General features: G+C 53.5%; 9 protein-coding genes across 9 annotated transcripts; 2 read left to right on the forward strand and 7 right to left on the reverse strand.

Moving 5' to 3' along the window:
* Positions 1-740: 740 nt before the first annotated feature.
* MRS2-1 (Mitochondrial inner membrane magnesium transporter MRS2) lies at positions 741-2,011 on the reverse strand (the record flags this gene model as incomplete). The annotated part of the gene is made up of 2 exons (XM_032031989.1): positions 741-1,044; positions 1,119-2,011. The coding sequence occupies 2 exons, from the start codon at positions 2,009-2,011 to the stop codon at positions 741-743; spliced, it is 1,197 nt and encodes a 398-aa protein (XP_031888932.1).
* Positions 2,012-3,247: 1,236 nt separating this feature from the next.
* On the reverse strand, positions 3,248-5,395 carry CGGC5_v003055 (uncharacterized protein; the record flags this gene model as incomplete). Its single annotated transcript, XM_032031990.1, has 1 exon — positions 3,248-5,395. One exon carries the CDS (start codon positions 5,393-5,395, stop codon positions 3,248-3,250), a length of 2,148 nt encoding a protein of 715 aa, XP_031888931.1.
* A 517-nt stretch (positions 5,396-5,912) lies between these two features.
* CGGC5_v003056 (uncharacterized protein) lies at positions 5,913-7,129 on the reverse strand (the record flags this gene model as incomplete). The annotated part of the gene is made up of 3 exons (XM_066151067.1): positions 5,913-6,508; positions 6,571-6,599; positions 6,690-7,129. The coding sequence occupies 3 exons, from the start codon at positions 7,127-7,129 to the stop codon at positions 5,913-5,915; spliced, it is 1,065 nt and encodes a 354-aa protein (XP_066009378.1).
* Positions 7,130-7,863: 734 nt separating this feature from the next.
* CGGC5_v003057 (uncharacterized protein) lies at positions 7,864-8,768 on the reverse strand (the record flags this gene model as incomplete). Its single annotated transcript, XM_032031993.1, has 2 exons — positions 7,864-8,486; positions 8,558-8,768. The coding sequence occupies 2 exons, from the start codon at positions 8,766-8,768 to the stop codon at positions 7,864-7,866; spliced, it is 834 nt and encodes a 277-aa protein (XP_031888875.1).
* A 650-nt stretch (positions 8,769-9,418) lies between these two features.
* Positions 9,419-10,708, reverse strand: CGGC5_v003058 (uncharacterized protein; the record flags this gene model as incomplete). The annotated part of the gene is made up of 1 exon (XM_032031994.1): positions 9,419-10,708. One exon carries the CDS (start codon positions 10,706-10,708, stop codon positions 9,419-9,421), a length of 1,290 nt encoding a protein of 429 aa, XP_031888876.1.
* A 1,117-nt stretch (positions 10,709-11,825) lies between these two features.
* Positions 11,826-12,196, reverse strand: CGGC5_v003059 (uncharacterized protein; the record flags this gene model as incomplete). Its single annotated transcript, XM_066151068.1, has 3 exons — positions 11,826-11,840; positions 11,879-11,980; positions 12,059-12,196. 3 exons carry the CDS (start codon positions 12,194-12,196, stop codon positions 11,826-11,828), a joined length of 255 nt encoding a protein of 84 aa, XP_066009569.1.
* Positions 12,197-13,306: 1,110 nt separating this feature from the next.
* On the forward strand, positions 13,307-14,026 carry CGGC5_v003060 (Uncharacterized protein; the record flags this gene model as incomplete). The annotated part of the gene is made up of 1 exon (XM_032031996.1): positions 13,307-14,026. The coding sequence occupies one exon, from the start codon at positions 13,307-13,309 to the stop codon at positions 14,024-14,026; it is 720 nt and encodes a 239-aa protein (XP_031888877.1).
* Positions 14,027-14,223: 197 nt separating this feature from the next.
* Positions 14,224-15,468, reverse strand: ndk1 (Nucleoside diphosphate kinase; the record flags this gene model as incomplete). The annotated part of the gene is made up of 6 exons (XM_032031997.1): positions 14,224-14,423; positions 14,483-14,593; positions 14,645-14,703; positions 14,770-14,813; positions 14,876-14,906; positions 15,089-15,468. 6 exons carry the CDS (start codon positions 15,466-15,468, stop codon positions 14,224-14,226), a joined length of 825 nt encoding a protein of 274 aa, XP_031888878.1.
* A 1,020-nt stretch (positions 15,469-16,488) lies between these two features.
* On the forward strand, positions 16,489-19,511 carry gls2 (Glucosidase 2 subunit alpha; the record flags this gene model as incomplete). Its single annotated transcript, XM_032031998.1, has 2 exons — positions 16,489-16,573; positions 16,672-19,511. 2 exons carry the CDS (start codon positions 16,489-16,491, stop codon positions 19,509-19,511), a joined length of 2,925 nt encoding a protein of 974 aa, XP_031888879.1.
* Between the last annotated feature and the right edge of the window lie 5,665 nt (positions 19,512-25,176).

Consider the following 25,176-nt stretch of genomic DNA (forward strand, 5'->3'; position numbering starts at 1 on the left):
TTCCATGCAGAATCCCGAAGGATCTTATGCAAAATGCCTTGCGATTCCGTGCGACGAATCATGTTTTGTACTACATGTAGCCAGCTGTATGCATCGCAACACAAGAATTACACATGTTTCTTGACTGCGAGGAAAGTTCAAGGTGCGATCCTGATGGCCATGCAGGGACGACAGCACGAAGCGGGTCGGTACCTGAATTCCAGGCCCATAACCTCGGGTTCACGGCTGACTGCGGCGTACTTGTGTAGCAATTCTTTTGCTGACATGAAATCCGCAGGAATACACACATGATCATTTGATTCATATACCCAATCTTCAGAAAAGCTCTATGGCTGTTATGAAATTTGAGGCTCTGCATGTCCGCGTGTACGTCTGGCTGTACTGCACTGGGGCCCCCTGAGTGAGCCTAAATCTGCCGCCTGGGCCCCGGCTTGGCCAAGATGCCGTCCGAAGGTTCCGGTTAGGGTCCAAGAAGCTCGAGCAACAAGACGGCCGGTGAACGGGCCGAAAGAGACAATACCGGCCGCATCCAGTGCTGATCTTTGACTGAAGCAGATATCAGGTGATCGAACAATTTGTCTGGGCTAGTTCGCCTCATCAGTTGCCAGAAGGAACGCTAGGGGTACTTCCAGCGCTCCTTGATGTCTGTATTACTACACATTAACTATGTCATCCTCACCGTCACTTGTGTATTTGTACGTGACTGCGAAAACGACCCTGTTGTTACATTTGTCCTGGTTTCATTTCATCGTCTTGCTCCATTTCCCAGAGACAAGTGATCGGGCTTCCCGGTGCCCTTCCATCCTCACTCTCATCAGCTTGCGCAGGACGGACGACCCGTAACATGTAGCGATCACAGCTAGAACAGCCGAGGTTCCGCATACGCCCGGAAACGCCCAGTTGTAGTCTACAATGTAGTTAGATATATTCATGCCGTAGAAGGCAGAAAAAAAGGAGCCCGACGCAAGGCCAAGCGTCCCCATGCGGTATTTGAGGTCGAGTAACATCAACGAGTTGCGGTTGGCATCGAGAATGGCGCTAGCGCTGGAGGCAGGCCAAGACGGAAGAAACAGTCAGAGGGGGTTCTAGAATCTGAAGCAATGGTGTGTGACACAAACCTCTCTTGGGTGTTCCGAATGCTGGACACCAGACTCTGCGCCTCCTGCACGATCTCATTGAGAGCGTTGTAGTACGACCCCAGCAATGACTCTGCCGCCGTGAGGTCGTCGTCCACAGTCTTTGCCAAGGCATTTGGGTCTGCCTTCTCTGTCAGGTACAGAGCGGCAAGGCTGTCATCCCAATCGAGGACATCTTCGACAGCGCCGAGGACCAGCTCCGCTTGCGCCGCAACCCAGGTTGCCCTGCCGGACAGACCGAACAGGTTCAGCAACACGCGGCGGTCCACATCATCTTCGAGAGATGCGAGAACACGATCAGCCGGAAGTCGCACAGCCGCGAGCTCTCCCTCAAGCTCCGTTACAACAGAGCTTAACACAGCCTCTAGGGCCAGGAACTCGAAGGTGGCTTGCGGCTGCGCGTATGTCTCGTCCTCCTTGCGCTCGCACGCTACCTCGGCCAACGCCGCATTCCTCTGTTTTATTGCTTCGCCGATGTCGCGCAGAAATGCTTCGCGGGAGGTGGGACTCGTCGCATCGTCAAAAATAAGAGCTCGGTCACGCTGCACCAACACCTTCAGGTGGAAGAGGTGAATGAGAACGGTCGAGGGCCGGATGCCAATGTGGGAGAGTGTCGAAAGCTCAATCTTGCGAATGTCCCGCGGGACAAGGCCGTAGCGTGTGGTGAGCTCGGTTTTCTTCGCCGAGATATATCGCACTGTCACGTCGCCATTTTCGTCCACCTCGGTGCACCGAAGGCGCTTCGGCTGACACGGAATCGCGCTCGGGGTGCTGACGGTCGTGGGAGCAGAGGCTTTGGTGGTGATAGATCGAATGGTCAATTGATGTGCTGTGAAGCAGATGCGGTAGGAATGTCGAATTAGGCGCATGGCCATCGAGGCAGGGCTCGATAGGTGTGTGGTAGATAACGCAGCTGGGATAGCTCTTGCGTCCGAGCCTGGATCGAAATTATTTGATGATTTGCAAGCCACATTGTGTCGCCACAGTCTTCAGCCACTCGATCTGCATGGATTTTTGTCAGATGCAATGTAGGGAGCTGAAAGACAAGCAAATCGTTGTAACCAGAATATACAATACTTCAGTTGAGGAATAACATCGGACCACTTTTATTCTCTAGGCACCCTTTCCTACAGTTCCGGCGAGATATTTATCTCTTCCAGATGAATGAAGCTGGAAAGCTGAAGACGGACAACCAAATAAGATACGTTCCACAGTAATGATGGGCGACGCTGATTGCCAGTCTATCGGATTCTCGGATCCGGTCCGGCGTTCTAGCGACCCCTTTCCCCTGTTCGATCTACCACTCGAATTGCGGGAACAAATATACTGCTATATGGTCTACAACGGCGGAACCGTGAACCTCTCGAGAAGACCCTGGGGAATTTTGGTTCACACGACAGAGTCTCGTTTCAAACCTGACACTGTCATCTTGAGAGTGAACAAGCAAACATACTCCGAGGCCATGCCGTTGCTCTACAGAAGCTGCACCTTCGACCTGGGATCAGATACAAACGAACAAACTGTCAACGAGTTCTTTGGCAGGTTCTCTAAGCAAACAAGAAGGAATATCCTGCGCGTAACGATGTTTCCCCGACGCTTCTTTGCAACCGTTCCGCGCATCCCCTGGGAGCCGGCGTGTCTGGCTGTTGCTGCGTTGTTGCCTGCCCTTCAGGAGGTCACCGTCGTTCTCAACCCCAATGACTACCCGTTTCTCTTGCGCGACGATGAAGCGGCGGATTGGATTGTTGGTCCGCTCTCCAATATTCGTGCAGCGCAGAAAATACTGCAAGTGGTTGAGACAAGTCCGAACAGCAAGCGAGTTGTAGCACGATGGAGCGAGCTGGTAAAAGCTGCGGACTCGGCACGGCGCAAGCGAGAAAGAACTGGGAGTCGCGAACTACCTACCAATAATTCACGAGATGGAAGGCAATGAATGCGAGTAGCTTGTGCTATGATATCAGTAACGTGGGGTGGCTATTCTTCTGCAGAAACATTCCAAGGTGTCATTTGCCTAATGAACGGTGTACATTAGTAGTCTGTGAACTCCTCTCTTCAACCTAATAATGTACTTGAATAGACTATATACCACTCCTCATGACAGACAGTGCACCTCAAGCTAAGAAAATTGTTTCCGGAGATGATTGCCCAAGAGCGGATTCCCACGCGTCAGCATGAATCTGCCCAACAGCAACCCGTTCCACCCACATACCCTTCCTTTCGACCAACATGATGTTTAGGGCCCACCATCTTCGGTAATTATACGCCGTCGTATCGAATATTTCTTCGTAGTACTCTTTGGCAGAGGGGTACTCTGGAGGCAAGTCGGTGCTTGGCGTGGCGTCGATGTCAGCTTGCAAGACCTCGTCTTGATCGCTGCACGAAAGCAAAATCATTCTCCATTTCTCCTGGTCATGATTTTTGGAGAAATTGATACCACGAACGGTTCCGCAGTGTCGACCATTGCTGTCATATAACCAACCTGCGCCGGTCAAATGTCCTTGAAAGTAGCGACTGCAGGCCGGGCCGAAGGTCGGGGACTTGATCTCGAAGGCTTTAGCATCGATGATTTTTCCCCTAAACATAAGAGTGTTTGACGGGACATCACTCTCCAGGCGACGAGAGTCCAGTATATATGGCTGTTTTTCATGCAGTGATGATGCGAACATTTGGTCGCCGTGGTCGGAGTCTTCTTTGTCGCCAATCCTCCTAAACCCGGCGGTCTCGCTGATCCAGTATTCTTCGACTTCAGACTTTGCAGTCACTGCTTTCCCCATGAATTCGTCTTGCCTCCATGGATCCCAGTACACGTATGCGTCCCATGCTGTCCAACACCAAGTAGGTGAGCGGCAAACCATAACATCCGAATTTTGCATGGCGTTATTTCTCGGCCGAAGTACGCCGCCATAAGGCGCCATCCAGAAAAGGAAGGATTCGAAGCTCTTCTCTGGTAGAGCACTGACAAATTTCCAGTCGAACGCTTCCCCCATCTTTGAGAGCAGGCCGGCAAAAGCGCTGAGTGAGTCGGAATGGTGAGACAGTGTCCTGTTTGAATAGCCCTGCACAAGACTTTGGTACACACTTTCCCGGTATGTGGTGCTGGAGCGAGAAAAGAGACTTGTCGAGCTGTTTTCCCAAAGGTGCATTCCATCATGGTAATACTCAGTGTTGCTTTCTGAAGCCCGACGAGCGGAGCAAACCCAGAACACCTGGTAGTCGGTGAAGTATACGCATTTTCCGGAGAATATGCCTTCCTGGAAGGTCCAGGCTCTGGTTTTCCACTTTGATTTCCACATGAGAGGCAGGAGGCAAGGAGGCTTGGCTTCCAGCGACCGAGCACCGAACCTGATCGGGGTGTAGGGGGCCTCGCGGGGGTAGGAGATACCAGGCAGACCTTTATTGGCATCCTTTCCGGTTGTAGCAACGATGGTTGCTAGAGATGATTGGTAGATCAGATGCATTCGAGGAATGTATCGTTCTTTGAAGGTGTCATCGTCCTGCACAATGCACAATGAATCCACCCAAAGATATCGTTGCTTGACGTTGGCGGTAAATGTGATGGCATCCTGGATGACTTGTGGCATTTGTCCCATAACACCGTTCAAAGAGCCAGGAGATTGCAGACTGGGGAAATTAGTCTTCTGGCTCCGAAATGCTACGAGGTCCCCCCAGACGTAGCTGAGGGCAATGTAGCGACAATCCCAGTTCCGCTGGACTAGACACATATCTTGGACGTCAACCAGCCAGATGCCTGTAGCGCCCTCGGGACTTGGGTCTGACCCGACGCTACACTCGTCGTGCGATTGGCAGTCTTCTATCCAGGAGCTGATCAGACCGTAGTCCAATTCTCCAGTGGTAGCAGGTGGCACAATTTTGGTGCCGTCGCTAGTATTGTCTTCCAAAGGAGCACCGATGAATCCTAGTAGTCTGTAGCTTCCGAAAAAGCCTTTTGGCATTGAATCAGATGTAATGTTGCAGTAAACCTTGATCAGCGGAGACGATGATCCAGCTTGTTGCTCGTCAACTTGTAGATAGCACATCTGATTGGGATGCTCTCCTGGTCGCCAGTGTGGATCTAGGTGAGCATGGAATGCTTGGATAACCAGTCTGCAGAATGAGCAATGTTCGATTTTGGAAACAATTTCTTGAAATAAACCGAGCTCCAAGTTCACGGCCTTCGTTGGAACATTGACGATAGCGTCGAAGGGAATGGTGCTGCAACGACTGCAGAGGTGGCTTGGCTCATCCTGGAGGCCGGTCATGGCTGCGTGAAATAAGCGATAATTATTTAAGAATGACCACGAACGAGACCTCTTCGCTCCTGATTGAGAAAGTCGGTGGTGGAAACGAGACACCAAGTTGGCAACAACAAGCAGTAAAGCTGGACGCCGTTGAAGAGCGTGATCTTTTGTACGAGGGGGATCGGCAATAATGCACGCGGCCCAAAGTGGACCGACGTGGTATTTAAGACTTGCTGCCTGTTGGTTGCGTGGTGTATTTTCTTTTGTGCCACAGTCCTGCATACGTTACTTCCGCAATCGTGGGCTATGGGTTGCGTAATGCCCAGAGCGAGAAACACAAGCTTCAAAGCTCCGAATGATCCAAAACAGGCTGAAATCATACTCATCGATGTATCGATCTGTACGTGTAGACCTTGACTACTTTCGATAAAGTAGTGGTCAGTCTTAGTACATTTGCTAAGAAACCCGTCCTCAGAATCGTTCCCACGCAAGCTGCTTGAAAGAACAAAGATGACGGCAAAAAGTAAGGCCACGAGCTTCAATCCCCATCCATCTCATCATCCTCTTCGTCGATATTGCGGAAGGCATGATCGTGGGCAATCAGGCTCAGGGCGCAGTAGTCGGGCTTGATCTTCTTCTTCTTTTTCTGGTCCTCATCGCCCTTGACAAAGCTCCTGGCGTCATGTCCAATCGAGATGATGAATGACTCCAACACATTGCGGGTGATGTATGTGCCAGGTGTACCCCAGCAGCGAATTCCCGCACGAATCTCCTTGGCGATGGCATTGGCCACGTCGGGGTTCTGGGTCTTCGTCCGCCAGCCAGCGACAGTGACGGAAACCAGGAATACCCACCAGATATATCGAGCACGAGGACGAAAGTCGGTGAGGAACCTGAGCTTACGTCCATGAAGCTTAAGAAGAGTGTGAATACCTTGACTGAAGCTGAGTGTCTTCTCTTCGGTGAGGGTCGGATGGGAAGGATCGATAACGATGATTTTGTACTCCTTCACCTCCGATTTCTCCCAATCGCGCAGGCGTTGCTTGCGCTCCTCGGTGTCCTTCAAGGGAAAATCGAGGTCAGCGGGCTCCAGATCAATATCCGGCACGATAGCCAGCACGCCGTCATCCAGGGCTGTTCAATGTCCTTATGAAGGAAGAGGCCGTTCTGCGCTTTGAACAGCTCCTTGACAGTACCCGGGCCGAAAATTATGTCCATCGAGTCTCTGAAACGATGTGGAAAGAGATGCACAGTATGAATTATCTCGCTCCGATTCCAATCCGCAAGTACAGGATCCCAGCAGCAATTTTTGTACCGGCGATCAGGACAGTACTTCATCAGCATGTGATCTCCAAATGCGAGCTGGTCCTTGTTATCACATTTGCTGACCGCGATGTTGATCTCCATGGACTGCTTATGAGCGAGGTACTTGGTGGACCACCTGTGGTTGTTGTCTTTTGCTAGCCAGTCCTCGAGAGTCTTGACTTCACCTTTGTCCTTGGCCTCAAGGAAGTTGACGTGTGCCTCCAATGCGACCTCATCCATGTGCATTTGCTCGATGTCAGCGCTGTCGGGCCAGAAGCGGGAACCGGACGACTTCAAGGGCTGGACCTTGACTTGCTTCTCCTTTAACTTATACGTGAGAAGCTGGCGCTGGTAGTCGAGCTCCTTCTGCGTCCCGGTGTTGAGGATGTGAAGTCTGTCGGACCAAGGGACACTGGGCGCAGGGCCCTTGCCCTTAAATGCTTCTGCCATGGCGCCGGAAAAGGAAGAAAGCGACGCTGGACGAAGACAGCGAAAAGAATGTCTACCGATGGCGAAGGAGGACAGAGACGACGGACGAAAACGGCGATAATGGTTGCCGTTTGAGAATGGAAGAGTGCTGTAATCTAGTGAATGGGTAAGGCGTCAGGCGAAGGTGAAAAGTCTGCGACCAATTTTAAGTCTGGAGAGCAGGCAGGTACGTGGTGGGCGGACGAAATCACCCAAGGGACCTACCTTCCTTCCTTGATAGAGTTTATTTGACACGTCTCCGATACAACTGAGAGGCAATTCTCAGGTTCTTGAGCTCTTTGGGTTCACAGACGCTCTTTGAGAGGCCTTTCAGCTGGATCTTCACCCTGAGACATAGCTAGGAGAAAGCCTGTTCTTCCTGAGAGCTGCTGGGACCTTCCGCGCCTTCTTTGTTCGCTGCATGGTGATGGCATTGGTCAAAACCATGGTCGATGTCATGCTGATGCGAATAACCATTTTGTCCTTGTGTTTTGGGGGGCTATGTATTCTGGGCAGGGTTTAGAATCTGTTGAGATCTAGCCATATTTGTTATTTCAACAACTCTTCGCGTTATCCCATCCACTCATTATCCAGGCTCTACACTTGTCCAGCAATTTTGGGATGCGTATGACTACTTAAAGCCCAGTGAGGTAACCTAACTCGGGCAACCCTTGCCGCCCCTCGTTTTCTCGCGACCACAAGGTACCTTTCCTCCGTCAAATAACGGCCTGGCCAATAGCCTCGGCCAAATCAAGCACCTCCGGCTGAGACTTCGTCGCGCCAGATTGAACAGTCGAAATCCACTCCTCCACGGCCTTGACAAGGCTCGTCGCCTTCCTCGTGTAAGTGCCTTCCGCGCTTCCAGACGTTCCCCCGTCGTCTTTGATATCCATGCGAAGGTAGGCAAGTCTTGCCTGAACCAGCGCCTCCAGCATCACGTCGCAAGTCGAGGCATGAATCGGGTTCTTCCTGATGTTCTTCTGCAAGGTTCCACCACCGACGACCCTGGTGACCAAGCTCTTCGAGAGCTTGATGAAGAAGTCCTTGCGCCGTCCGTCGAGAGTCTGGCCATGTCTGCTGTAGCTGTACTTGAGATTATTGGCCTCGCCCATCAGAGTGCGAGCAAATTTCGCAAGGCTGACTCGATCGCTCTGCAGGCCATCCAGGCCGAGACTGTGGCAGAGGTTGTCGGAAACACCTGCTTCGAGGGGTCTGGCGTTTTCGAAGTAGAAGCCGGCGTTGAAAGCGTGTTTGAACGTCTGGCCCAGGTGGGCGAGCGCCTTCTCCAGCTTTTCGTGTGAGTTCATTTCGGGGCGAGGAGTGCGGATGGCCGCGGCGCCTGGCATCGGTCAGCATGTTGAAAATCAAGCAGAAGTGACGATCCGCTGGCTTTGCTTGAGGTGAACATACCGATTCTTTTCTCGCGGTTCTGAATCATCTTCGCAAGGCCACGACGTCCCCTCGATTTGCGCACCGCGCGCTCCGAGATGGGTTCGGTGCTCTGGGTCGCATGGGCGGCGGCAGGAAGAGCTGGGGAGGGTGCAGAGGTTGAATTCTCGCGATCGATTTCCATCTCGTTGAAGGAGGATGTCATCTCGACGACAGGCTTTGGGTCTGCCATTGTACAGACTTGCCAAGGGAAGCGCGCTAGCAAGTGTTGTCGAAGGTGAGGGCAATTTTCGAGGTTGCGGGAAGAATGGAATTCTCCAAGTTAGTGTGGTGTAGTCAGCGCCTGAAGAGTTTTTCTGGGGGCAGGTTTTTGATATATCAGGTGAGTTTGTGAATACTATGAATAGCCGGTGTCGAACCGGGGTGAGTCAAGGCTTTGTGAAGCAAGGTGAATAGCGTCTGGTCGAGCCATGATGTTTGTGGGGAGTGTGCATCTAGACAACTACGGCCTTAGCAAAGAAAGATTAGTTGTAAAGTTCAGAAAGTTCACAGCTATGACGGGACAGGAATTTTAGCATACATCTGTCCTCCAGGAATGGAGAGACAGAAAATATGATATGCAGCGTCCTATGCTATTGCTTGCAAGTCTCTACATGTCCCTTTCACATCCAGTAACATGCAATGGATGTTTTGTTTTCATGAGACACAAGGAGTGTGTTATTTGCTACGCTAGGTAAGCTAAGGGTCCTGCCTTAGCTTTCGCATCTGCTACGCTAAGCTAGGGATCCTGCCATAGCTTTCGCACAATCACCAAGTCCTTCCACAACCATCATGTTGATATCTCATACCAATTCTTAGTCTTGATCGTCTCCAGGATGTTGGCTAATGAGGATTCTGCATTGGATATGCACGCTCGATTGCGACGATAGCGATACCGAGGTCGTCACGGTTCTGTATATAGGACTCTCTCTCGGTCACCCCCATAGCAAGGAGGAATCCAATAAAAACCTTTGCCTCTAACAGATTCACTGCGCTCTTTCCCCAGTAACGAATGGCCTTTTCCACCTGGCTCTTGGTGTGCGCAGCGTGGGTTGTATGCTCATAGTTTCTTAGGCATCGCCATGACGCCACCAAGGCTGCAGACAGGAATGACCACCCGACGAAAGAGACTCGCGGTCTCATGGACGTCTTGAACTTCAGCTTGTGGCCGTGAAGCGAACCAAGTTCGCGTTCAACAACCCCATATTTTGTCGTGATCTTACACGTGTCGTGGACTAGCGGGTGCGCTTCATTAATGACGATCAACTGATAGTCCTGGACCTTGTTCATCCACTCATCGAAGCGGCTTTCAAACAATTCCGTTTGGCTGATCTTTGACGGAGGTTCCATGCCGAGATCAGGGACGATCGCCAGAACGCCCTCTTCAATGGCCCTCGAGACGGAAGGAGGGAGGAAGAGTCCGTTGTCGGCCTTGCATACACTGTTGGAAAAGCAGCCGAATATTCTTAACATGGTATCTCTGGACCTGTAAGGGAACAGAAGAATGGAATCGCGGTAGCTCAAATCCGGGTTCATACCACCGAGTACAGGATCCCAGACGTCGTTATTCTCCAGAGTAGAGGAGCCACAGTACAGCTCAGCCATTTTCAGACGCATTTCCTGATGGTCGAACCGAACGTCATCGCGCAAATGCTCCTCCCAAAGGTGTGGGTCATGAAGTCGTATCGAGTATATCGAAAAGCCGTCGCTATGTAGACTGGCCGTGGGACCAGTGGCTGAAAATGCACAGCGTCTGGCGATGCGCTCAAGCTCCACGTGCGCCAGAAACCTAGTTTGATAAAGCTGGGATGTGTCGAGGTCGACCATCCAATCCTCAAAGCTGCTGATTTGATGGTGATGATATTTCGCGGCAAGCAAGGCATTAAAGTGGGCCAGGAATACGATGGATCGCTGCCGCAACTCCTGGCGTTGTATGTTGTGAATCCAGAAGTCTCGCCCATGAAGGGGGCCGGCGGAAGAAGCAATCGAATCCGCATTCACCTCCAGAGCTTTCATGTATTCTCTGACTTCATGGATCAATCTTTCCATGGGCCATGACGAATATTCGTCGGCGTTCGTCCAAGGAACCGTACGTCTGACGGCCACAGCCTCTGAGAAGAGTGGGCGGCCCATTGTGATCGAAATCCGTGAGCCGTATTGGACAGAAAGATATGAGACGGAGAAAGACTAGACGGTGAAGTACCAGACAGAGAAGTATTAGACGGGGAAGAGGATGAGAAACTGACGCGATGAACTCGGTCGTGGGTGTCCATGGAATATATCTTGTACGACTATGACTGACCTTCGACTTTCTAGTTCGATGGTTCCAAAGACGGCTGCCAAGTTAGTCAAAGGTTCCATGATACCTTTTGAATCATTCGCTCAGCGAATTCTCGGTGTCGCAGAGATTTCTTAACAACGATTGGAGTTGGTGTTGAGAAAACGTCGTTGCTAGGACACGCAGTAACCTTGGTCGCTCACCTGGAGGGCACCAATGTTCGTTTCAAAGTGAATGCAACTACAATAGAACATCAGCGGATTTTTTAAAATTATGAAGCATAGCGGTGTTGAAAAACCTCACCCTTGATGTCTTCAACTCGCAAGGTTTCCCACGAGACCCTCAAGTTGCGGTGCCTGGAGCACGTGAAAGGCAATGATAAAACACGCTGAATCCAACTTCTCCGGACTGGTTTGTGCAGATGAACGTAAACGCCGGAACAGATTCTTGCAAGTCATCCAGTGAAGCTTCATGATACTTTGGACTACTCTTCTGTCTTCCACGATTTGCGCCGTTGTAGTTCTTCGGCCTACATCGATACCACCTGGACGTAAACTGAACTCCTTGTCTGGTAGAACTTCAAGCATGATTCGTAAGAATGATTGAGCAGACCTAAGAGGGTTTAAATGCGGTAACGACTGCTTGTTGAGAATGACCGAAATGCAGAAAATCAAAGAATGTGACAGGCCGTTCTTCTTCCTCCATCCTATGCTTCACAGTCCCCAATAGTGCCGAATGCACTGCTACTGCTTCCCAGACAACAACCCGAGTCCCATCGTCGCCCCAAAGATTTTGTCCGAGGATTGAATAATCATCTGGCGTTTGATTAATGCCTCAGAATGAGACCTGGTAATCGGTGCAGCTGCTTGCAAGCTAGAGAAGCTATTTGTAGTTGCACCTGGCAGTCCGCTTGTAGCTGTCCCATGTGCATTTGCTGCCATTCCGAGGGCACTAGAGAAACATTCCAGTTTGTTAGGGCGATTCAATCTGCGATGCTGGGTGTTAGACGATTAATCGAAACTCACCCTCTGATTGGCAAATCTTGGGCACCGGACAATGGTGGTCTTGCCCTTTTGGCCTTTGAACTTGCACGTGTCCTCCTTGTAGTTTCGGCCTCTGGTGCATTTCTGCGAAGAAGACAGAATTGAATCAGCTTCAAGTAACATTGAGATCGAGGAGTGTGTAGGATGAGGAAGTCTGCTTACCCCAGTGTACGTTATGAATGTGTTCATGTCTTCTCCGCCAGATAATCCGGCGTCTATGCCGCTGCCATCGACATCAACGGGGTTCGCCGCCACGCCGATAGCAGCGAAGAGGAAGAAAGCAACTTTGGCAATCTGCATGATGAGCGGTGTAGAATGAGAATGTCACAAAGATAGATAGAATGAACAATTGATAAGGGGCTAAGTGTTTTCAAAGCGTATGATAAAGCGATGGTGTTGAGAATTTTCGAAATCAGACAGTCGTCGAGCCTCTCTTTATAGGAGTCTCGCTATCTCTGGATCCGATGACCAGCTAATCAGTAGTTCCTTTGCGAAGGGTTGTAATACATCCGCTATCCAACGAATCCTCTCTTCCTCATTGCCACAAACCACTTGCATGCGATGATACACATCGTTATTGGCTTCATCCACAGTTGCCCATGATCATCTGCATAATGCTGGAAAGGTGACGGTGATACTCGTTGAGTCTTTACAATATGGTCGGCGCGGTAAGACTGACACTGGACCAGCCCGTGTCATATGTTGGACCATGCTGACATTTGGTGTTGGCATAAGCAGCGGCGTTGGACATGATAAGACTCGTGTAACAGATTGTCATGTGCAGACCCCTTATAGACTTGAATCTCAAGAACATACACGGTCTTGTCGCCAGAAGTGATCCTCTCGGGCGTCGTTATCCATCCACAAGTTCACGACTGCGGTGTCGCTTAGTCCTATGTGACAAGTTTCCTGACGCTTACACTTCCACAACAGCATTCCCATAACCGATCTGGATGTCGCCATAGAAGTTCATATCAGCGCTGCACCGCAAAATTGATTCATTCTACTGCCGAAGACGAAGAATTTGTGACACCTCTACCTTGAAACCTTCACGGTTTGAACGTTGTGTCGTGGAAAAGTCTGGAGCGCGTTCAATAGAATCAGATTGGATCCAATTACTTCAATGAGCGGCTATTTTAGCTAACATACATCAGCTATATATTTCTCGGCAAACTTGGGAATCTCAAATGCACATTTCGGATCTAACGTCGGACTGAGCTGGTCCTCACCGGCTTGCTCGGTGACCTTCGGTCATCTCGGTGAACAAACGCCGATCAGGACCCACACTAGCACAACTCGTCAGCACCAAAGTCCAAGCTTCCTTCCACAGCTCCCAATCCCGTCCTCCGCGAAGCTGAACATCACACAGTCCTTCATTCACCTCAATCAATCACCCCCCAACCGCAAACAATGCTCGCCTCCCGTGCCCTCGCCCGGGCGCGCCCATACGTCCTCCGACGCCTCCGCACCCCACCACGCACCACAACCCCCTTCCGCAACACCTCAAACTCCTCGACCTCTCGCGCCGCTGAGCGCCTGCTAGACCGCGTCCCCTCGCGCTTCCAGCGCTACACAACCGGCCTCCGCAAAGCGCCCCTCTCGCACATCGTCGCCTTCCTCATCCTTCACGAGATCACCGCCATCGTCCCGCTGCTCGGCCTCTTCGGCCTCTTCCACTACACGGACACGCTACCGCTGGAGTACGTCACGGGGCACTGGGCCGACTACGTGCGTGACGGCGTCGGCAAGGCGGAGCGCTACTTCAGCCGCAAGGGCTGGTTCGGGTTCGGGGCGGAAGACCGCGGCACGATGACGGGGGAGCTGGACGCAAGCGCGGGGCGGCTCGAGACGCGCGAGGTGGAGAAGAGGTGGGCGAAGGAGGAGGGCGCGGTCACGGGCAGCTTCGAGTACAGGACGACGCGACCGACGGAGGAGAGCGCGAGGAGCACGCAGGATGTGCTGCAGAGGTGGAAGGAGAATGGGAAGTACAAGGTTGTGGTGGAGGTTGCAATTGCGTGGGGCATCACGAAGGCGCTTTTGCCGGCGAGGATACTGGTTAGTGTGTGGGCGACACCGTGGTTTGCTGGAGTGATGGGCAGGGCGAGAGGGCTGTTTAGATCCAACAAGTAGAAACAAAATATCACTATCAATCAAGAATTGGAGAGAATTATGTTGGTTGTGGCTTTTTAGTGCCTTTTTGTTTATATTTTTGACCTTTGAAGACTTTTCTGTATCAACCTATCGACGTGACGGCATGTGTCCTACACACCCTCCGTGTGGGAGAGCGTTCGGGACATCTAGAGCTTGTTCGGAGGTAGATGAGAAATCTAAGGCTTCTCGTAGATCCAGTCGAACTGGGCAGTCTTCCACTGAACGGCCTCGCCGTCCTTGAACCAGAGGGCAATCTCCTTCTTGGCGTTCTCGACGGAGTCGGAGCCGTGGCAGACGTTGCGGCCGACGTCAATGGCGAAGTCGCCACGGATGGTGCCGGGGGCAGAGGCAAGGGGGTTGGTGGCACCGAGGATGGCTGGAGGGGAGAGCGATTAGCAGGAGGTTGCAGGAGCAGGAGAGTGATGCGGGACTTACTGCGGCCGGTCTTGACGGCGTCACGGCCCTCCCAGATCATGGCGCAGATGGGGCCAGAGAGCATGTAGTTGATCAGACCGGGGAAGAAGGGCTTCTCCTTGAGGTCAGCGTCTAATGGCGGTTAGCTATGCGGGGTGACAGCGGAAAGCGGCGGGTACGAACAGTGAGCCTCGAGGTGGTCCTTGCCGGGGGTGACAAGCTTGATGGCGACGAGCTTGAAGCTGTAGGAAACGAGTCAGAACTGGTTGCCACGTATGAGATTGTAGGACGTTGATGTGCTGACTTACCCACGGCTCTCGAAGCGAGAGACGATGGGGCCGATGAGGCCGCGCTGATGGAGAGTTAGCTTTCTACTACCGCCAATTGGCTGCGTGCCAGGGTGATAAAGCGTACCTGAACGCCGTCAGGCTTGATGGCAATGAAGCTATCTCGAGGTCAGCTCAAATTCTTCAAGTTTGGGTGTGTGCCCCTCTTTGCCCGCCCGAAACCTCCCACGATGGCGGGGTAATTTTCAGGGTAGCGGCAGGGCATGGAGACAAGACAGACGGCATAGCAGTGCAGCTAGCCGATGCGAAGGCATCATCAGACAGAAAAGAAAGCACTTACGTCTGCTCGGTAGACATCTTGGGCGAGTGATCAACGACGACTTCGGGTGTAGAAGAGGGTTGTTGTTGGTAGATTGTGGTTGTGACAACGGAGGGGACGACGGGAGAAGAAAGGTCTGCTGCTGACCGCTGGTTTTGTTGGCTGGAGGAAAAAATTATGTACAAGCCGAAGAGGGCAGCGAGAATTATGAAAGTTGGTGGGGGCAGCTGTTCGATGCTCCTGCGAATGTCTGCCCACTCAGGGAAGGGACTGCCGCCAGTTGTGCGTGCATTACCGCCGCCGGGATGTGCATCTGGGCCTGCATTGTTATGCTGTTGCTTCTTGTGCTTCGAGGCGGGGTCTTCGTCCTGCGGCATGTGGTGGGGTCCGGGTTGGGCCATGGCGGCTGCGTGGCTGCGATTGGTGCTTGACGCGCTAAGCCAGCTGAGGCGCACAGTGAATCAAGCTTGTGACACGACAGCGGTGCACTGTTGCTGGGCACTGTGGCAGACCGCCTAAATTTGGACAGCTCAGCAAAGCAACCTTCCAGAGCTGTGGGTGGAGGGCGTGGAGGAGCCATTGGAGGAACATACCGGAGGGATGGCGTTGATGGAGACGATTCGAATCAAGGACGGAGGTTCTCGTTAGAGCAATGCTTCGATGTCCGAATTGAAGAGCAATTGATGGCGTCTACGCCGGACTGGAGAGTTGTTTTTTGTTTGTTTACCTCGTTTTACCTTCCCGGCCGACTGATAGGTGATGCGACCTGATGCAAGGCACCCGACACTGAGACAGTGCGCCGAGCTCCGAGTCCAGGCACACACGGTGCTTGGCCACTCTTAGCTGCATCAGCCGTCTACCTTAATATCTGGAGACCCCTCACCGCCTGACTAGCATATCAAGCAGCATCCAATTGAATACATGAACAACACGAGAATCGACAGATATCAGATCCATCGTGAAACAGATACGATGGTTGTCCCATTGAAAAACACACGTGTCTGGCGGATTGAACCCTGATGGACTGCAGCATCTCCCCGTCCTCGACACCCATGGCGGGGTAGGTGACATCAGAAAGAAATATGCAACAAAGGAGAACTGTGCCTCCATATTCGAGTATGCGGAGTTTCCGACTAACCCCTGTTCCCACCCCGTTGCAGCTCCAGGAACAGCGCTAAACCTGAAAGGGAGCTACCAAGGGGACAGCTGTTGAACTTCGGCCGTCTCACAATTGGCAAGTGGCCGTCCGTCAACGACATTCCGTCCCATCACCCCCAAGTACTCGAATCCATCCACGAGAGAGCGCAACAAAGAAGGCCTGGCTTCTTCTGCTCTCATGTTCTATTCGTGATTTTTCTACCTGATCCCTAAACTTCCCCCTACATCTTTTATACGCACAACCAGACACAGATCCCCTCGCCATGGGGTCGACAGGCAAGCTGTCCTGCAAATGGACAACTTACCTTGGTCTGCTGGCGGCGTTCAGCTGCATGATCCAGCCTGCCGGTAAGGAATTCGGTGACGCCATGATTTTGTGACGCCATGACCCTTTTACTACTTCAACTTCTTTGTTGATGAAACCATTTGCTGATGGACAACCGCAGTCATGGTCAAGGAAAACGATTTCAAAAAGTGCCACCAGTCTGGCTTCTGCAAGCGCAACCGCGAGTACGCTGATAATGCCGACGCCCTGGGTCCCAACTGGGCGACTCCTTACAACGTCGCTCCCGAGTCTGCCAAGTTCGCCGATGGCCAGCTGCAGGCCGTCATCGTTAAGACGATCAATGATGCGAAGGACACCGTCAACCTCCCCATCACCGTCTCTTTCCACGAGTCGGGTACCGCTCGCGTGAGCGTCGACGAAGAGAAGCGCCAGAAGGGCGAGATCGAGCTGCGACATAACAGCATCGTCAAGAAGGAGCGTTACAATGAGGCCGAGAAGCACGTCATTGTTGGCGGATTGAACCTGGACAAGGAGGCCAAGGTGGCCTACCAAGACAAGGAGCAGATCACCATTCAGTATGGTCCCGACGCCAAGTTTGAGGCCGTCATCAAGTTCTCGCCATTTGGTGTCGACTTCAAGCGCGATGGCTCATCCCACATCAAGTTCAACGACCAAGGTCTGTTCAACATGGAACACTGGCGTCCCAAGGTCGACAAGCCCGCCGAGGAGAAGAAGGAGGGCGAGGAGGCCGTGACCACAGACGTCAAGACCGAGGACGAGAGCACCTGGTGGGATGAGACTTTCGGAGGCAACACTGACTCTAAGCCCCGCGGCCCTGAGAGTGTCGCCCTCGACATCACCTTCCACGGATATGACCACGTCTACGGTATCCCTGAGCACACTGGTCCCCTGTCCCTGAAGCAGACTCGTGGCGGCGAGGGCAACCACAACGAGCCCTACAGGCTGTACAACTCCGATGTCTTCGAGTACGTCCTGGACAGCCCGATGACACTCTACGGCGCCATCCCTCTTATGCAGGCGCACCGCAAGGACTCCACCGTTGGTGTCTTCTGGCTCAACGGTGCCGAGACCTGGATTGACATCACCAAGGGCGAGACCAAGGCTAACCCCCAGGCCTTGGGAGCCGGTCCCAAGACCGACACCCGCACCCACTGGATCTCCGAGTCCGGCATCCTGGACGTCTTTGTCTTCCTTGGACCTACCCCCAAGGACATCTCAAGGACCTACGGCGAGCTGACCGGCACCACTGCTATGCCTCAGGAGTTTGCCATCGGCTACCACCAGTGTCGCTGGAACTACATCTCCGATGACGATGTCAAGGATGTCGACCGCAAGTTTGATAAGTTCAAGATTCCGTACGACGTCATCTGGCTCGACATTGAGTACACCGACGGCAAGAAGTACTTCACCTGGGACCCCGACATGTTCAAGAACCCCATCGACATGGGCAAGGCTCTCGATGAGCACGGCCGCAAGCTCGTTGTCATTATTGATCCTCACATCAAGAACGAGGGTGGCTACAACATCAACAAGGAGATGAATGACAAGGGCCTCACCGTCAAGAACAAGGACGGCAACACTTTCGAGGGCTGGTGCTGGCCTGGATCTTCCAACTGGGTCGACTGCTTCAACCCCAAGGCCCTGGAGTGGTGGAGCCAGCTCTACAACTACGACAAGTTCCCCGGCACCATGGAGAACACCTTCATCTGGAACGACATGAACGAGCCTTCCGTCTTCAACGGCCCTGAGGTTACTATGCCCAAGGACAACATCCACTATGGCAACTGGGAGCACCGTGACGTCCACAACATTAACGGTATGACTTTCCATAATGCCACCTTCGAGGCCCTCATCACTCGCAAGAAGGGCGAGCTCCGTCGTCCTTTCGTCTTGACCCGTTCGTTCTACGCCGGCTCTCAGAGACTTGGTGCGATGTGGACCGGTGACAACCAGGCCTCGTGGGACCACCTCGCCGCTTCCGTTCCCATGATTCTCAACCAGGGTATCTCCGGCTTCCCCTTTGCCGGTGCTGATGTCGGCGGTTTCTTCGGCAACCCCGAGCCCGATCTGATGGCCCGTTGGTACCAGGCCGGCGCCTTCTACCCATTTTTCCGTGGCCACGCCCACATTGACGCCCGCCGTCGCGAGCCCTACATGCTCGCGGAGCCTTTCAGGAGCATCCTCACCTCTGCCCTTCGCCTCCGCTACACTCTGATGCCCTCCTGGTACACTGCTTTCTTCCACGCCAACCGCGATGGCAGCCCTATCGTCCGTCCGATGTTCTGGACCCATCCCGATGTCGAGGCCGGCTTTGCCATCGATGACCAGGTCTTCGTCGGCAGCACCGGTCTTCTTCACAAGCCTGTTGTCGAGAAGGACCAAGAGGTTGTCAGCATCTTCATCCCTGACGACGAGGTCTACTACGACTACTTCAACTACGAGAAGCTCGACACCAAGAAGAGCGAGTACATCACCAAGTCTGTCGCCATCGACCAGGTTGCTGTACTCATGCGCGGAGGCCACATCTTCCCCCGCCGCGACCGTCCCCGTCGCTCCACCCAGCTGATGCGCTTCGATGACTACACCCTTGTCATCAGCGTCGGCAAGAACGGTGATGCTGAGGGCGAGCTCTACGTCGACGATGGTGACTCGTTCGAGTTCGAGAAGGGCCAGTACATCTACCGCAAGTTCAAGCTCTCCGGTAGCACGCTCACCTCCGTCGACGCCGAGGGCCGTGACGCCAAGTCTGTCAAGCCTGGCAACTGGCTCAAGGCCATGAAGGAGGTCTACGTTGATAAAATTGTCATCGTCGGAGCTCCGGCTGGCTGGAACGTCAAGGAGGTCAACGTGGAGTCGGAGGGCAAGACCTGGTCCGTCCCCGTGCAGTACCACGCCGCCGAGGAGGGCCGCGCCGCGTACGCCTTCGTCGGCAGGGTTGCCGCCCGTATCGGTGCTGACTGGAGCATCAATCTGTCCTAGAAGGTCTGGGTTGAGAAGAAGAGGCTTTGGGTCGAGAAGGTGCGATGGGTAGAGAGTATGGCACGGCCGATGGTCATGAAGCTTGGTGGCAAAACCATTGCGCCTGCAAGCAAGACCTGGGTCAAAAAGACAGATCTCAAGGAAGTTACTGTGACTGAGACCTATGGCGGTTTCGAGGATCGGTTCTAGATTTTGCTTTCATCGTACCATTGTAGATGACCACGGCAAAGGGCGGTGTGAGGTGTTTATCACAGGAAAGTACCAAAAAGGCCCCAAGAATAGTAGACATGGGGTTGTTTGCGCGGATCGCTGCCAGGATGGAAAAACAGCAGATAAACAACGGCCCATCCAATAGACAGACCAGAATTTACCAAAAAGCTTTGTTAAAGAGAAACTCCTGTCTATCCCGTGAACTTGTTTACACTCTGCTATTCGCTATCGTCGTCTTCAATCTTGCTGTCGTTGCGGCTCCTATCGCTATTGGTGTAAAAGCTCAAAATTCATCAAGCAGCACGAAATGCAGCCGCGCAGACGGAAGTCAAATTTGGGTGGTCTTTGGTTGAAGGAAATGAAGACCACACTGCCCTTTCTCCAGTGTGATCTCGGTAAATAAAGGGCAAGGAGGGATCTAGAACCGGGTTTCGAGAATTGCGTGTTGGGCATCCCTGGTCACTCACGGTCGGTCGGTGGGTTCGCTCGTTTGCTCGTTTGCACGCAGCGCAGCGCCGCAGCGGAGGACGCTGGAGATCGGAAGTGGGCTGGCTCACCCCGTGGAACCTCATTCACGACAGCCAGCGATTCCACCACCGCTGGCTGGGCTCCGGCCGGAGACTTGTTGAGCCCCGAGAGGAGCGACGAGAGGCGGCTCAGCCTCGCTCGTCTGCGACGTCGTGCGGATAATGAAGTTGGCTACGAGGAGGTCCAATCATCATGTCCACCAAACATGTTTGTCTCGCTGCTCCTAACCCCTGAGACGCTGACTGAATTTCGGAATCGGAATTATCTCCCTCTCAAATGTGCATTTGGTTCTCCCGAGTCATGGTGCAAATATGCCTTGCATCTGCACGTGAAAGTTGCATTGCATATCTGGCAACAACTACCATCTCGCCAAGAGCAGGTTGTCGTTGTGGTGAAAAGTATCACAAAGTGCCCGTATGGCGCAAGCTTAGTTACCTCACCTAGAGTAGATCCAAGGGGGCATGGACCCGAGACAGCATGATGCATAGCGTGCTCGTTGCGGGCAGACGCAGAGATAAGGAAACTCTCTTCATTGGATCCCCCTTTTTTTTTCGCTTCCCCTTTCTCATTCCCGTTATCGCGCACACGGTCGTACGTGGGCTTCTTGGTTTAGGGGTTTTAGGTGACCCTGCGCATGTGAAGAAACGTCGCGCGGCTCTCGATTGGGCTTGTTTAGCCACTTGCGCTAGACGGGCGGCTGCTTGTTCCCCGGCGGCTTCACAGAACGACAGGGAGCTTTGGTAGGGCAAGGAACGCCGGGGACGCAGGCGTGATGTTGGGATTGCAAGACACCACGGGCCCTGGGCCGCGTCTTCTCATCCGTCCGGGAAGCTCAGCGAGTAGAACAGGGCTTAGGCGGTCTGGTTCAGTTCTCTCATCTTATTTTGAGAGTTAAACCATGGGTGTCAGGTCAAGGTTGCGACAGCTTGAAGATCGGCTGTGAAAAAAGCACTGTAAAAAAGCGGGCGGGAATGTGGCGGTTGCCGACGATTGATTCCCTGCCTTGACGGCCGCTTGGGCCAGGGAAGCTGCTTGCTGTTGAGTTGTCAGGTTGGGATTCACGCCGATCAGCGCTACGCTGGGAGTTGAAGGCGGGCGTGGGATGACTATTCGGGAGATGTGCGCAGTTCGCGCCTGGGATCACAAAGCTTGACATGAGAGCTGGAATGCCTCTGGTGCATCTGAGTGGTTTCGCGCGCTGCTTTGCAGCTCGGCCATGACGACATTTGCTGATGTGTCGTCGTCTCCGCCGGTTGGTGACCTGAATTGGAGACTCTTGGCTTGTGTTCGTTGCCAAGATGGCTTGCTGCATCGCCACGGTTGAGTTGCGATGAACTGAGGCTCACATGTTGGCCAAGTTGCCTTTCTATCCCGTCGAAACCAACTTCAATTGTCTAGCACACCTCTTGGGAGCTATTTTGGGAATTCGGGCGAGAGAAAAATTCGTCGGCGCAGAAGGCAAAGTCAGGTTTGGTACCTGCATTCAGCATACCTTCCACGCCTGGCGGTGGTGGTACGGTGCCTTACCGCCGGAATGTGACTCGCGACAGTGGTGGCAAAAGATCTCAAAGTAGCCGGCCGACGGACGAGCGGGACGCCCAAGATGGTAAGCCGTCGGTGACGTGGTGGTTTTGGGGTGTGAGGGTCGGAATATCTCACGCGCTAAGGCAGCTAGAGGTGCACGAAAAGAAAGATTTTCAGGAGGGTCGGATTCTGGAGGCGCTAGAAGGCGTTTCTTGGAAATGGATGGGTGGTGAGGCGTGATAAGGTCTTGTTTCACGGACTGATTGATGTTGGTCTTGAAAATGGTGGTGGTTGAAACGGCCGAAAATGCGACTGCAGACGGCTTGCGTCGTGCAGCATTGGCATCAAGCATGAATCAGCAGTTCATGAGACCCTTGGGCTCCCTGCATCTGATCGCTGCTGTCATCTTGGTCGTCGGCCATCTGTGAGTGATACACTTGCATTCACAATGGATCTGGTTCTCCGAGATTCGCGTTGGACCCGCGGAGAAGAGAGTCCAGGCCCAGAGAATCTGGGGGAGCGTCGAAGAGTCGGACAGACTGCGACTCCGTGCCTGAAGATGTCGTCGGACTGTTGTGGACGCGCCAAAAGCAGGGACGGAGGACAGTGACGGCATCGGAGCATCGAAACAGTGGACGAGAAGGTTCGGGGGTCGGTGGGCCGAACATGATTAGGGGCTCAGCGCCGGGTCCTTGGAGTCTTGGCAGGGGAAAGAAAAACGGGCAAAGGACCAGTTTTACCGTCTTCGAATGCGGAACATGGGAGGACCAAGTGACGTCAGCCGTGGCGGGTGGGTCGACTGGGAGTGGGGGTCCCTCACCCGCGCCGAATGAATTCCCTCACAGCTTGGGTGCGTCGCTGATTCTGAAGGAGGAAACGCTGGGGCGGGCTGCTGCCAGTGGACGGGATCGATCAATGTTCCGTGGGCAATTGCTCGCGATTGGAGAGCATGGAGCAGCAGTCGTCGAGCAGTGTCGCGCACCACCCGACAGCGGATGCCGCTGCCAAGACACGCCGGTTCTGCGAAGGGTGCTGCTCCAGGAATGGATTGGCGGCGGTTCTCGTATTTGGGCCCGTTTGGTCTTTGATTAGTGCTGCTCGACAGTTATTTTCGCGCCTCGGACTCTTGTATTTTCCCATCCTCGCAAAGGTATTCTGTTTCTTTGGACAGGTTGTGAAATACATCTGTCGTCACTGGCTGGCGTTGTCGGTGGTTATGCTCGGCCTCTTCGGTGGTTTTCCGCCGTGATTAAAGCACCCACGCCGCCGCCATCGCGCTAGGGTTTCTGTTGAGGTGGCTTGCACTGGCACCGGGAGGTAGTTGCGGCCATGTGTAGTTCGACTGCTTCTGGCACGCCTTCATATGCTCGTGGCTGCCGCTGCTCGGGAGGAAGACCGGCGGCAGTTGCACAGGTGATCGGCGAGTGTCTGTTCGCGGGAGGGACGGTTCAGTGCAACGCGGCCGAGAGCCTCAGTATCTCAATGTCCGGGTGTGCCAGGGATAAAGTGTGTGGGTGTTTGTGCAAGACGCGTGGGATGGCGGGCAGGATCGCGATCATGGTAGATCGTGGGTTCATTCCCAGTGGGACTGTTTTTCAGCTTTGCTATCGGCCGCCAGGTGACCGTGGGTCGCCAGCCTTGGGCATTGTTGCTGGCGTTCGGGAATCCAATAATGCAGAGTTCTGTCTGGATCTGTGGATGTGACTGACGATGGTCTCCGCAGAGTGCATGTGCAATGATGGTGGTGTTGGTGTTGGTGATGGCGAAGATGACGACGGGTGGGTGCTCTGGGTGTGTCGTTGACGGTCATTGAGGCGCTAGAGGGTTTGCAGGTTAGGCCTGCCGTGGACCGAGGAAAGCGCGAGGAAACAGTGAGCCGACATGGCGGAAGGCGCGACGGGATGGCAGATGGCCAAGGAAGGTGTCGACCTGCCTTAGTCTGATGGAAGGTGCGCCGCACCTGCTTTCTGTTGGAGGGAGACAGGCAGTTGGCAGTCACGGCAGTCGATCGACGGCAGGAAGCACACAATGCATCAAATGCATGCAACTCCAGCTAGCCAGCCTATGCACCTTCCCTCAATGCGCGTCTGCAAGCCTCAGGATGCATGTCTGTTGCGGCTGTTGCACATGCTGCAGAACGCGAGCTTGCCTCCCTCCCTCAAACTTTCGGTGTAGATGTCGGGATCCAGGAATGAAGAGAATGGAACCCATACAAACTCGCTTCAGTTAATTGCAATGTTGCAACGCGGCTACCAGCCATCGCCTTATCGCCCACTGCGGTGCCCCCGAGCAATCAACCTGACGGGGAAAAGAGATATTTCCATCTGAACTCAGGGTCCCCCCCTTTTGCAGAATTGCAGAATCAACAGAAAAAATCCCAAGCTCCTCCCTCCCCTGAGCTCCAGCTCCCTCCCTGGCTGTCGACTTCCGCGGGCTGTGGCCTGTGGATGGGCAGAAGGATGGGTTGTGGTTCTGGAACGATGGAAGCAACATCCCGGTGCCATGTTGGTGGGGGTTATGGGCATGAAGAGAGAAGAAAACACCAAGCATCGTCCAACCCGGTCGCTGTCCGCGCAGTCGTTTCTGTCAAATGGACGGGCCCGGACCGTCTCACGTCGGATGGGAGATCGGATGAGCAGCTGCAGCAGATGTCGTGGTCGTCGTAAGTCGCCGTTGTCGTTATCATACGTACCTCAGCTACCACAGTGCTGTTCATGATCCATTGCCTGCCGCCGCCGCAGTCACAGCCATCGCAATCGGCCCAAGCTCCCTGATGCAATGGAAGCGAACTCGGTTCTCTGCTCGGTTCCATTTAACATTTGGCAGTGCTTCTAAAAAAGAGGACCCGCTTCTTTTTTTTAATGTTATGACGAGCCACCAGCGAGCCACGGACCCCAAGCAGAGATCAGCATCCTGTCACCCAATTTTTTCTGGGCACCGCCGTCAAGGAGGGTGCAGATGTAGAGAGGCAAGGCGAGTCGATAGGACGACCGTCGACGACAAGAGTCAGAGAGATGCAGGCGTGGAATAAACTGGATCCCCCCATCCACGTCCCAGCGCGCGCGCTCTTGGTTCATTGAGCTCAAACACGGGATTGCTGGGGTTGTAGGTTCACACCACGGCCAGACTCCATGAGGTCTCCATAATTCCCTCGAAGAGTCCCTGTTTCTTAAATGACCGAGAAGGCCAGGGACTTGCAAAGACTGGAGATGCTGGAGCTTTTTCTGCCTCTGCTGCCACCGCACCGCGCCCTTGATGCTAAGATTTCCGCTCCGCGCTGGGTTTCCTATTGTCCCATTGCCAGTCCCAGTCCCAGTCCCAGCCCAGGATCCACTGTCCTGTGCTCCTTCCCGCGACTGATTGACATTTGCTGGTGGTTACCCTTTTTGGTGCCATCCCGGTC

This window comes from Colletotrichum fructicola, assembly GCF_000319635.2.
Source record: "Colletotrichum fructicola Nara gc5 chromosome Unknown KSG_Nara_v1_contig02, whole genome shotgun sequence".
Taxonomy (NCBI): domain Eukaryota; kingdom Fungi; phylum Ascomycota; class Sordariomycetes; order Glomerellales; family Glomerellaceae; genus Colletotrichum; species Colletotrichum fructicola.